Consider the following 13352-nt stretch of genomic DNA (forward strand, 5'->3'; position numbering starts at 1 on the left):
TGCAAAGAACTACAGAGCCAACTGCTGATGACATCATAGATGGGCAACAAAGCTGTTCCGGCCTCCAGTTAGCAAGCTAATAGGCAATTAACGTTTTGTGGTAAAAATACATTAAGAACACAGTTTGACTCACACAGTGTATTTTTAATATGACAAGATGCGCGCAATATTGCAAGTTAATTGAAAGGAAACTGAAGCAAAATGTTTGATGTAAACAGAAAAACACGCTAACCAGGGCATACACTAACCAAGGTTCCACTTGATGAACTCTCCACAGTTGCTTTTTTTTTTGTTTGTTTTGGGTTTTTTTTAACATTTCAGCCTTGGTGGAGGTCTGCACTCCAATATGTGCCATTGATTTATATGTGGTTATAAATGTATTGCTAAAACGACATAGCTACAGTAAGCCCCTATACTGTATATCTTTGCACAGTACTGTACATTAGTTGGGCTGTTGTGAAACCTTTTGCTTGACTTTTTAAATACTTTCTGCTGGAGGTAGACATTGAGTCGTGTGGTCAAATACAGCTGCAGTCACATGAAACTTGTGTGCTTGTGTGTTTGCTGATGTATGACATTTTTATGTGTTTGGGAGCACACGTCTTGTTTTATTCCCTTTTGGATTTTAAGCATGGAAACATAAATCATATGCCCTTGTCCGTTGAGAGCTCTCAGTACCTTTGGAAAAAGTCCCCAACGTGTCTCTCAAATGACAAATTATTCTGGCATCCCTGTACTATTCTGTATGTATGACAGCAGGTAAAAATCCAATGGTGACTTTTCATCATTGTGTGCTTACCTGTGCAATTGCTGATAGCACCGTATTATTTTATTTCCCCCGGTGTTGTAAGCTGCTTGTTTTGTCATTCTTTAACTGTGTCTCTCTGTTGCTTCCCTTCCTGTCACGACAGCTCCCTGTGGGGGTCACTTCACAGGTTCAGAGGGCACCGTGCTGTCCCCCAACTATCCACATAATTACACCAGAGGCCAGAGCTGTGTGTATGACATCTTTGTCCCTGGAGACTTTGGTAAGCCCTTTAAGCATTTTTTCCAATGAGTTGTTAGAAAAGTGGATTCACTCGGCACATTTGTTGGGTTGGTGTATTTTACTGTACAAAAATGTAATGCAACAATACAGTATGGGGTTTGTGTGGATGGTCAGTTACTGGTGAGATACAGACAGTACAGCGTGTCAGTAAGGCTCACGATAAAAGGCACTCTTGCAATTTACTTCCGTGTAGTACAAATCTATTTTGTTTTGGTTCTTATATTGTCTCCAGCAGAGGAGACTTCCTAATGATCTTCCGGCTCAGGTTGGTGTGCCAGGCTTGCTCATCAGGATACCATCAGGTTTCCATGTTGTAACATGGGATATTTACAAAGAAAGACACTATAAACCTTGCAATTCTACATACACTCCCAACGTCATTTGTTAACTCTGATGTGTGAGATGAGACATTTTTTTTCATTTCATCTACCGCAGTCCAAGCAAAATCTGAAGGATTTCTGCACTTGATCAAACTTACTTAAGATTTGTCAGATCAAAACACAATCGCTGTTTGACTTCAAAACGTGATATTAGTGTCCACTTTATAACTCCAATTCACTACTTCCTGAATCTTCACTCCAAACGTCACGGGAACTGTAGTTCTTTTAGCCATAAATTAGCCACATCATTGCTTATGCCACAGGGTTCAAAGCATGTGAAAAAGCTATCATCTTACAGTCTGGAATTTACAGTATGTGTAACCCAGGAACTTAAGTCTAGATCAGGCTCCTACGCCCGGTCTTTGTGCAAAAACCCCCCGCAAGAAACAGGACATGTGTGTGACGTGCTGATTTTCGAGCCGTAGACTGGGTGCAGAGGTTCTTTGTCATGTCAAACACGAAAAAAATTAAAAAATGCAGCAATTTGGGGAACACCAAAAAAATCGTACATCCGGTTATGACCTGGACTTTAAGAAGTTGCCTTAATAAGATGCCCGCTGACGTTTCACAAGCTCAATACAGCAAAAGGACGACAGCCATGACCCTTGTGAAGTACTTTTTATTGTCACTGACATAGCTTAGCTTTGTCTCACTGTCACAACCACACAGCTGTCAAGAACTCAAAGGCAAAACAGCACACTTCCCTCCTTCACTTGTCAGATGGCATCTAGCAAAATAAGGGGCTTAGAAAAATAGCTTAAATTCACAATGGAAGCGCTGGTTATGCGAGGGAGAAGTAAGGCATCTTCATTTAATTGGTCATGATTTTTAATGACTTTTGTTGAGACATAATGTTTAAAATAAATATGGCACATTTTTTATAACTTGTATTACATATTGCAGTATTTGTCTTATTTTGCACAGTGTTTACCTGTGAAATGCATCCAGTGGCATCACAGTAAAAGCATAATGCGTTACGGCGTAATGTTATCTGACATTTGTTAGAGGGAGGAACTGCTGCCAAGATCGGTATCGGTAATTAAGTGCTGGATAATATCGTTATATCGGAATTGGTAAAAAGTCCATCAAGCATATTGTAAACATAATAAAATATAACTGTCATGGTAAAATAGAATTTATGCAGTCCTAATCACATAGAGACAGAAATGTTTTTATTTGAACTGAAAGATGTCTACATCTGGAGTAAATCCAAGCTTTGTTGGCCGTTTATTCCAATCGTTGCACGTCACAGCAAATTGTGACTGGGATCTATTAGCTAACTTGAGACAACAAATCTAAGAGTCTTTCTCGGTATGTGATTGATTGACCAGAATTATTATCATATTTTGGGCTTAAACCATTTAGTGATTTGTGGACAAGTGGCACCTGTTTACAACCTCACTGGAAGCATGTGCTTTTGAACAGGAGCAATAGGTTCATTTCTGTACAAACCCCTTTACTTTGCATTTAAGTTCGAAGAAGGATGTTCTGAGCTCTCATACTGCTAGTAGTACCATCAGCAGATCAAGGTGGGATTCAAGGTGCTTACTGATGCGCCCAACAAAGTCATTACTTTTGTCCTTATTCAATCGAAGAAAAAAGTTTGGCATTGTTAGTGTTGAATGAAGCATCTCCAAAAGGAGCAGGGCCGGTAGGTGCTCCCTCATAGCATCAATGCTGAATAGTCAACCTGATAGCTTTGATTTCAAAAATTCTCTAGCTACTGTAACTTTAAATATATCAAAACTCCATACATAATGTGTTTGGGGCACACCTGTAGGGAAAACTCTACTGTACATTGACGTTTGTACAATCATCAATCCAAGTGGCCCTTTGTTAACTGCTTATGATACGATACCACTGGACTTGAACTTGGACTTGTTTGAAGCGCCACACATCTACCGTGTGTGTGTGTGTGTGTGTGTGTGTGTGTGTGTGTGTGTGTGTGTGTGTGTGTAAAAAGACCTCCTGTTTGGTGTTCCAGTGAGCGATGGGGAAGCCCAGGCTCAGGATAAACATAAATTGATTGTGCTGACATGAAAAATGCTATTGGAGGTCAAGCGCAGGACTTGCTGTGGGAAATGGCTCGGACGAGCAAATTCACAGGTCTCAGTTTATCTTGCGCCTGGGTATATATATAATTCAACAAAGATTTCTGGAAGACCTTGATGTGGTTCTGTTCAATATTAGATGTTAAAAGCTGTTGAAATCATACGGCACTACATAAGGCTTCTATTCTTTTCAAACCTTTGGCTTACATAAGGCATAGCATTAATCTTCCGTGTTCAGTGGTTTAAATTCTCTGATGCTATCCCCTTATGCTCCTGTGGTCCTAACAGTTTAATTTGTGTTTGTTTTTGTTTGTTTTTATAAAAATGCTGCATGCTTAAGCTGCTTGCAAAAGCTTAATGGCTTGTATGGGACTCCAAATGCAATTCTGACTCGTTTGCAAATATATTCCCAGCATTGGCATTCACTAAGGAGACTTTTATTTAAAACTACACACTGTGTAGTGTATTTCGTGTACAACCATTTCGAATTCAAATCATGCATAAAGCACACTCTGAGTGCCCGAAAATAATAATATTGACCCATAATTGTTGTATTCATAAGTACATTTTGTATGCATTGTCTGTGGTGGAAAACAACCTCTCACGAACTTTTTGCTTGAAATAAACACACTACAAGAAAATTAGGTTTTTGCCAACAAACTCAATGCCACTGGAAAGCTTTTTGTGGACCTTTTTAAATGAGACACCATTTATTTAGAAGATACATTTGCTAGATGAGCAGTACAACTGATCATATGCATATTGGGTATGTAAAAAGGGGCCACCTTTTCACTGCCTGTGCCAAACAGCTTATTCTGCTGTTGTTATTGACACTTATTTGGTGTCCTTTGGTGGTTTGGATGATTGACGTGTTATTAATATCAAGGCAGAAACACGACATACACATACACCGGCAAGTGTTAAGTTTGTCCTGGTGCCTCCTTCTCATGCTAGTCACGAGTTGGCACCACACACCGCTGTGGGATGTCGTTCCACTCCTCAACCAGAAGTTGTCACCAGTCATGCAACGTGGTTGTTTGGGTCACTCTAGGTCAAACGGCATAGGCTGATCCTAAAATTGTGGATGAAGTCTCTTGATGAACATTGCTCTGTGGAGGCGAGCCTCATCTATTAACCCAACAGCTACCTGTTATGTTCCATATTAGAAATACTTATCTAATATTACACATGCTCATATGTCATCTGAGGCATCTCAGTTTTTTACAGACACATGGCGAATTCATACAAATGCATGCATGGTTTGTAAAACAATCACTGGCATAAATGTTTGATTATAGTTTATAACAACATGCTAATCTACACATATTTTACTCTACAACAGATTTGGATGAAAAACAGCATGTTAATCATGGACTTTTGTTTGTTTCAACACTGAGTTTACCCCCGCTTTTACAGATAATATTCAGGAACTGTTAAGAACAACGAAACTCATGCAAAATGACAACAATTGGACAAAATGCATTGATGGGTTTCACATGACGTCACGTCCAGTTGCTGTCATCATGGGCTCAAACAAATAGGGGGCATATAAGCGTATTCGGAGCTTGAAGTCATGTACAGCACAAATGCTGCATACATGTGCTGTTCCCGCATGAGGAAATTGTTCAAATAGAGATTTCAACAAAGATACTCCATCTTAAACGGAAAAATGTTCAATAAACACCAAAACGCAAATTTGGCTGCTGAACCCGTCTCTCTTGTCAAGTGGAGCTAAGTATGAACACACTCCTGTTTGCGTGACCAACAACAACCTAAATTTATACTAAACTAAAGTTAAAATATTGTTGGAACTCAAAAATGCTCATTAAAATGGCAAATGCAGAAAGAAGTGCCTCACAAGAGAAAACTATCAACTTGTCATTTCCTCATACTGCTTCATCTAAATGCTCCAACTGTATAACTGCCAAATTATTCAATAAGCACAAATATACCACCAAGGTTACAACGCCTACTGTGTTGCATGAAAATAAGATGGACAACTAGGAAGGACAACTAACATTTAAAAGAAGGGGAAACAGTCTGCACTCATCTTTAACACTAGACTATGAGAACACACACATTCACCTGTTTAAAACAAATACTGTATTTGTAGACATTAATGAGTGTTCTGGCAGAGCCATAAAGTCGAGTAGCAAATATCAACCACTCATGTCAACAGTACTGGGAAGCAACTTAACAGGGCAGTGATTGCGTATGTATTATTAAAGTAACACCCATGTGGAAAAACAGTACAGCGAAATGAAGGCCACATACGTGCATGCATTCATGCAGACTGACTTGGTGTATCAAGTCAGATAGACATGTTAGAAGTGATATTTTCATCTGTAGCATCCATTACGTCTGACGCGGAAGGCAAACTTTCACAGCTGTTCGAACGCCTTGATCTCAACCATTTCATGTCTTCATGCAGCACACCATGCACACTCACACAACTGGAGCAAATAATTATAACGATAAGTACTGTTATTTGGTTTTATCTGTCAAACATTGTACAAAGACACTGAGTGTGCATGTGGTCATTGTTTGACACCCATCCGATCACCGGAAGTGAGAGGGACTGTTGCAAGGTATATAGGTATAATTAAGTGTTGGATTTACGAAAATTAGTGCAATTGCAACATTCCTGGAGGGACTGGTGTTACCTGTGAAGCAATTACTTTCTACTGTCATCTTCAGCAGCACATGGACAATTTTAAAGTTAATGAATGAAATAGCCAAGAAGAAATCCAGTTTTTATTTTTGATGAAACACTGCCAATGTCAAGCTTTTATACAATGTGATCAGCGATCAGTATGAAGAAAATCATATTTTATATGCGCTCTGGGTATGGCGTATCAAAGATAGGTCCATCGTTTGACCGATAGCTTTCTGTAAGCCGTTGGGACATTGTGTCAACCTAGTGGAACAGGCAGGAAAAGGTCAGTTGGAAATGGTATGACTCAAGGGTTTCATACCTTGACTAAGCTATATGGATTTCTATCCTTTGAAAAACTGTTGAAGGTTGTATTACGACCACAGCATTAATAGACTGTATGTTTAACTGCTCTGCCTTTACTTAAAAGGGATATGCTACATCATGTTACTGTTACTTATCGGAAAATGGAACTGGCTCTGAATTGGGAGCAGGCCACATCAAATTGATTGCACGCTGTGCTCTTCATGGTTATTATGAGGCACGTATGATAAACGTTGGTAGCAGTACTGGAGTTGACATTATTTTTAGGCTCATGGTTGCCAGCTACCAGTTGTTGGGTGCCAGATTGAAAGCCTTGTGAATTCAAGCCAAGAGACCCTGTGGCACTCATAACGCAAAATAGAAACTTGTAGACCGATACGTCTAAAAGTTGGTTGTTCTATCTTGAAGTGTGATAATGTCCTGTAGGTACAACTTAAACCAGACCAAAAAATTGAGCAACCGAGGGAGAACTACAAATTATGATTCTGGGCAAGAAACCAGCTTTCCAGGATGACTTGATTTCATATAAAAAAATGGTCAGTATTGTTTTCAAATTTCCAGCTTTTGACTGATACCATGCTGTGTTAGGAATGGTTTTATTCATCCATGTGATCTGAGTGTTTTTGTAGCTGGTTATACTGTATTTGCATTGTTCCAATGTTTATGTACAAGACAAACAGCATGGCACAGGAGGAAATAAAAGTCACAACAATGCAAGCATTTACTTGAGTGGAAAATTCAGTTATTAGAGGGATCTCTGACAAGTTATCGATGCAGGTAATGGGAGGTATCCACACAGGCTTGTCAATACGATTTACTGTATTCTACTCAAACGATCATGTTTTGTGTCAGACAAATTCCTGTGAATAGCTACATATCTAACATACAAAATCCATGATTTACTATTGTTTTCGCAACTTAACTTGAACACCGTTAAACTCCAATCTGGGATCTAAAATGTCTTCTAACCGTGCCGATTCAATGTTACTTATTTTCACATACATTATCTAGCATGCATACATCCTATCCCAATTCAAGTAGGTTTTCTTGAGTTTTATATCACACTTCAACGACAGTATTTCCAAGAGTTTGTCAGGTTACGTTGATAACCTTTGAATCAAGAGGAATAGCTTCAAATTACTACTCAAGACTAAAAACAGTTGTAACTTAGGAACAACAATGTTGCATATCAGTGGTCTCTCCGGTCTTCTCTCGCTACAGTGACATTTGAATAGTTGTTACAATGATTTTGAGTAGTGTATTTTACTATCTACTGAATTTAACAATTATTTACTTTGTACAACCACCTTCATAACTTGTAATAGATGTGAAATGCATGCATCTTGGCATCATAACGATGTTATACTCTTTGAGAAACACAAGTACTGTCATGTGATGCTTGTTTTTAATTCATTCTCAAGTAAGCAAAATTTGACAGAACACAAACAATAATAATACAAGTTGCAATAGGCTATCAGATCCAATATGTAATCAAAACACAGATTACATTTTGTGAAATCATTTGTTGACACGTACTCGACACTTATGGCTGGTCTGTGCGTTGTGCCATTCTAACATCATCAAAGTACAATGTGCATCTGTCTGGCCTTTTAATGTTTAATTATTGTCTGAAATAATACCTGCAGTCACATTTCAAACAATAACTCTGCTTCTTTTTTGAAATGCTGAATTATTCATGGCACTCAATCTTTGCCTTGGGCACTGCTTGTAAACATACAGACATACACTGGCCCACAGGAATTCACTCATGCTTACACCAAGTTCAGCTTCCACTGTTTCACCTTTTGAGGTGTTCATGCAATATATGATGTTTTCATATAACCAAGACGGCCTGAAAAAAACAAACAAACAAAAAAAAAAACAACTGCATGCAGCCTTACATTTGATAGCAATTCCATATTGTCAATGAAACAATTCCAAATATCACTGGTGTTTTGTCTTTAATCTAGATTTTCTTAAAACGGATGTTATTAAGTGGGATTTTTTAAATGAAAGTTAATATTAATCTACATTTACTGTTGGCCAATCTGCAGTCAAAATGATTACTTTAACTGTTGTAATATTGCAACTTTATTCATTTGCAAATATTTCAAACAAACAAACTGTGGTTAGACCCTATAGTGTGGCTCAGATGCTATCATAATACTATCATAACTAGGTAGCTATCATGATACAGTTTTTCATAATACAGTTTTTAAACATGTTTTTATAGTTTTGCAATTAGTATAATATTGTTTTACACACAGAAAACAATCCAAAATCCATATAATATAAATGATGAAAGAAAGAGATAAATGAACATTTAAGGTTACTTTTACCTTAATTGAAGACCAAAGACCACCATATGGCAGCGAGATCAACGTGGACACCACCTTTGTGGTTTGCCATTAATTATTGTTATTTCTTTAATTCATTCGTGTTTTGCACCTTAAGTTTCTCCTTTGCAAAATAACCTAAAATGTAGCCAAAGAAAGTTGCAAGCGCCAGCTTCTGGTTAAGAAGTGTAGAAACACTATTGAATTCATAACTCATGACAAAGCACAAACGTGGTGTCTGTGTCACTTCTTCAGTGAATGTAAAAGTAACCTTAAATGTTCATTTATACCTTTCATTGGCCATTTATATGCATTTAGATTTGTTTTCTGCATGTAAAACTATAATTGTAAAACTATAAAAACGTGTTTTGTGTTTTTGGAGACATGACATTTTTGAGACGTTTGGCTTAACTGTGTTAGTTAGTAAAGAACTACAGAGACAACTGCTGATGACATCATGAGACGGGCGATGAACCTGACTTCGGGTGCCTGTTTCCATGTATTATCAAGCTGCTAACAAGGACGTTTTGTGACAAAAAATACATCAAGAACACAGTTGGACTCATTAATAACTGGAAAATGTACTCAAACCAAGGCTAAATATGGCATAAATGTGTGATGTTAACCGAAAAACACACTAGCAGGGACACACACTGAGATTCCACTGTATCAAAGTTTTTACACCCAATCAAACACCCAGTTTTCTAGAACCCTAAATTAAATCTGACACCACCCAAGTAGTATGTCATTTCAAAGGTTCTACCCACTAAAGAGATACTGGTGGAGTTCACACAACATTTCCTCTGTCTGTTTATCTGAGATTTTTTTGTAGCTTCAAAATAAATGTCTGTATTAGTGGTGTGTTGGCCACGGAGAAAATGGCTCTTAGAGCGGGCTCTTTGAAGTGAACCCTTGGAGCCGGCCCTTTGAAGTGAACCAGATGTTTTTTTTTTCTTTTCTTTTGTTTCGTTAAAGCCACATGTGATTGATCAAAATATGTGGTGCCGTATGTGTCATCACTAAATAAAATGGGGAGGGAGGGAGGACACATACAAGCAAGCTGGAAAGGTGAAGAAAATGAGCAGCAGGGAACAAAAGCTGAGGTACTTTGTGTTTCTGAATGCCAGTGTTCACTAAAGACTAGCAAAAACCTGGATGCTGCTTTTTCTTTTAGTTTTGCATATTTTCACTTAGATTTGGTTGTGTAATGTTTTCTTGATGTATTGTTCCACTATAAATAGTTGCAAATTTACAAATAAATAATTTATATGTATAATATTATTTATTTGTTTTAGTCAAATTATGTTCCATGTGGAGCATACAAATATAGTCATATACATAATAAACATTCAATATAATTATATGTTTACATTTGAAATTCATTGTACACATATTTTGGTAAGAAATCAATTTAAGCAAACAAAAACATTTGGGAGCCGTAAAAGAGCCCGAATTCCCATCACTGGTCAGTATGGTGCCAACATACGCATAATAGCTGCCATACAGCGTGTCAGGAGCGCAGATTGCAGTAATAAATCTGAGCTAGATGAGCAAAGAAAGAATGAGTGAAAGGTAAAGGGGGGTAACTGCGGAAAGGAGACAACTGCAAAGAGAATAAGTGAGATCGAGCTATAATGAGTGAGAGGGTTATAATGAAGGATTCTGGGAATGAAAAATAGCGCCGCTAAGAGCGCTCATGAAAGGGTTGACCCTGAGGATGACTGTTGATTCATCTGTGATGTTCACTTTGAGAGGAAGCTAATGCAAGGCCATCTCTGTCATTCATGACTTCTTGTACAAAAATGACATATTTCACTGTGGGATGTGAGCAAAATGTGAGGATCATGATTCAGTATAGCTTGAACTTGCCAGAAGTTGACATGTGATTTTTCCATATCATAGATAGGTCACCTGTACTGCACGAGAATAATTATACAGGAGGTCCTCTCTCTCCGTTTGAGTTCTGTTCCTATGACGACCAAGTTGAGTTTTAGTGTAAGTTGGAACACATGGTATACCTAAATTATATAAAGTAAAACCTAGGTCACTCCCATTGTACACAGAATACATGAAGGACATAAAATACAGTTATAAAAATATGACATACACACACTGTAATAAAAAAAGAACAACTCCTTACTTTTATCCCTGTGGTTGGCATGGACACTGGGAGGGGCGTTGCAAGGGACGGAGAGACAGTCTTATTGGGGAGACCATGCTGCTTAGTTATCACTGCCACATGCATGTAACTAGTTCATGAGGACTGTTTGTGCAACACATACTTGAACACTCATACACTTTGCAACTGTTGTCTCAGTCTTTGTTCGCAGTTAACACAGGAAAGAGATGTTACAAAGCAACTATACAAGGAAAGGAATATAGGTTCTTGTGACTGTACTGCATCACCTTTTAAAGGAACGTGGAAGATTGCATTGTGTTACATTATTAGAAATAGATATTTTGTTGTAATACAATAAATATATGGAAGTGTCCTTTTTTTTTTTTTACCCCTGTCCTGTCCAGCCTTTAAGGCAGATATAATTGTAGATCTAAATGCCCTCAAGTGCTCAACAGATTTACTGTGCCAGAGAGAAGATGTGATATACACTTCCCCTGTTATACAGAATTTATTTGACTTTGATGCATGTTATTTTGCAAATTTGGAGCGGCCGGACCGGAGCAGGAGGGGACAGAGACGAAGAGAAAAGAAAACAGAGGGGGGGTGCGGGGATAAGAGGGGGACAAAAGAAAGACAGACAAGGACAACAGCAGCAACAATTGTGACAACAAAAACGGATGTCAGTTTGTTTGTTTGTTTGTTTGTTTGTTTGACGTTGGATTGTAGTATTTATATTTCCATTCTTTCAAAACTGAAGGTTTTGGAACAGATTGTGTATGTCCTGAGTGACTGTGTGGTTTCTCTCTTTCAATGGCAAAGTGTTCTTAAGCATCAAATCAAAAAACAAAGCAGAGTTTTGGTGCAAATAATAATGAATTCAGGCATAATGGCATCTTCAGTCTGCTTTAGCTTACATTACATTTCCTGCCAATGTGATAATCCTACATTAACTGTGAGAATTGTCGGATCTGTACATTTCTTGGTAGCGCTCTACCAGCCACAATTTTCAACCTTCAGGCTTTCAAGGATTATTTTCTGTTTCAAAGAAAAAAATCCTATACATTCAGAATGATCCCATCAGACGTTTAAGTTATCATGATCAAAGGTGTTCTGCCTGTTGGAAGAATTAACGGAACCAAAACTGGGTCAGACTGAAATTAACAAGTACCATTTTAAAGCTTTAAGCGATATAGTTACAGAATGTAGGAGTACATTTTAGGATTAAAACCAGGAAGCCGTTATTTCCTCCTCTTCCTCTCTTGGACTGCCCAATACATAAGAGCTGCACAGAAGGAGGAGGGTGGGGATTTGCTTAAGATAGAAGCCAAATGGACTGTGTGCATCTTGTACCAAGGTGAAGCCTCTAAGCCTATGCCAAAAAGGCTGATGCAATTTTGCTGTGATAATGGGTCATTAAAAATATATGCGTCTGTGCTGTCGTATAATCCCTTTGGTTTCTGTAAATGAGGCCTGTGTATGCTGTCAGAGCCCAGAAGACCGGTGCTGCCACACAGCAAAGATGACAGGTACCTTCTTCCATAATTCATAACCAGAAGGACAAACACATGCTGCTGTTTTCTTTACCTTTAGGCTGTTTCCCTGCTTTCTTTAACACCTTAGCTGTGCTTGTTTTTTGCGTTTTTTCCCCTCATCTTATGGGAGGTACTATCAATACATTAGATGTAGGTAAATAGAGTGCAGGGCATCCCGGTGCCAATAAAACCATTTATAAGATTTGGTGCTTACCACTACATTTAATACACGACGAATGTAAAAATTTGACACTCATTCAAGCTCGAAAAAATACTGATTGCATGCTAACCACCTCATTTTACTACACATTCAAATTGTGGTCTGAAAGATTTTTGAATGTTTTGCACTTCACACTGACACACCTCATCTTAATTTTAATACAGTAGAACCTCGCTTAACAGAGAAAATCTACTCCCAAATGTTGCCTTGGTTTGTGTACATTTTCTGGTTAATGTATAATATGGCATGCATCTTGCCGTGTTATTAATACACTGCATGAGTGCAACTGTGTTCTATCAGAAAACATCCTTATTGGCAGCCTATCAGCTTGCTGCTGTATGGAAACAGGAACCGTAAGTAAGTTCAGTCGCTCGTCTATGATGTCATCAGTGGTTGACTGTAGTTTTTTGCTAAGTAACACAGTTATGCCACAAGTCTCAAAAATGTTAACACATTTTTATATTTAAACTTATTTTATAAGTGTTGCATGCATGAAACAATTCTAAATGAATATACATGACAAATGAAAGGGATGAATGAACATTTAAGGTTTCTTTGACCTTCACTGAAGACTTGATTGTTGACAAAGCGAGATCAATATGGAGGCCACCTTTTTGTTTTGCCATAAGTTATTTCTTGAATTCAATAGTGTTTCTCAGCTTTTTTAGCAAAATGCTGGCACTTGCTAC

General features: G+C 38.0%; 1 protein-coding gene across 6 annotated transcripts in view; it reads left to right on the plus strand.

Annotated features, from left to right (window-relative positions):
- Positions 1-13352, plus strand: part of LOC129185423 (CUB and sushi domain-containing protein 3-like) — a 307190-nt gene that overhangs the window by 148231 nt on the left and 145607 nt on the right. For all 6 annotated transcript variants that reach the window (XR_008572067.1, XM_054782498.1, XM_054782497.1 and 3 more), the window contains exon 31: positions 912-1028. Coding sequence is in view for 5 of the 6 variants with exons in the window: in XM_054782498.1 (XP_054638473.1) it covers positions 912-1028 (117 nt within the window). In the remaining variant the exon portion in view is untranslated. The remainder of the gene's footprint in view (positions 1-911; positions 1029-13352) is intronic.

This window comes from Dunckerocampus dactyliophorus, chromosome 7 (assembly GCF_027744805.1).
Source record: "Dunckerocampus dactyliophorus isolate RoL2022-P2 chromosome 7, RoL_Ddac_1.1, whole genome shotgun sequence".
Lineage (NCBI taxonomy): Eukaryota > Metazoa > Chordata > Actinopteri > Syngnathiformes > Syngnathidae > Dunckerocampus > Dunckerocampus dactyliophorus.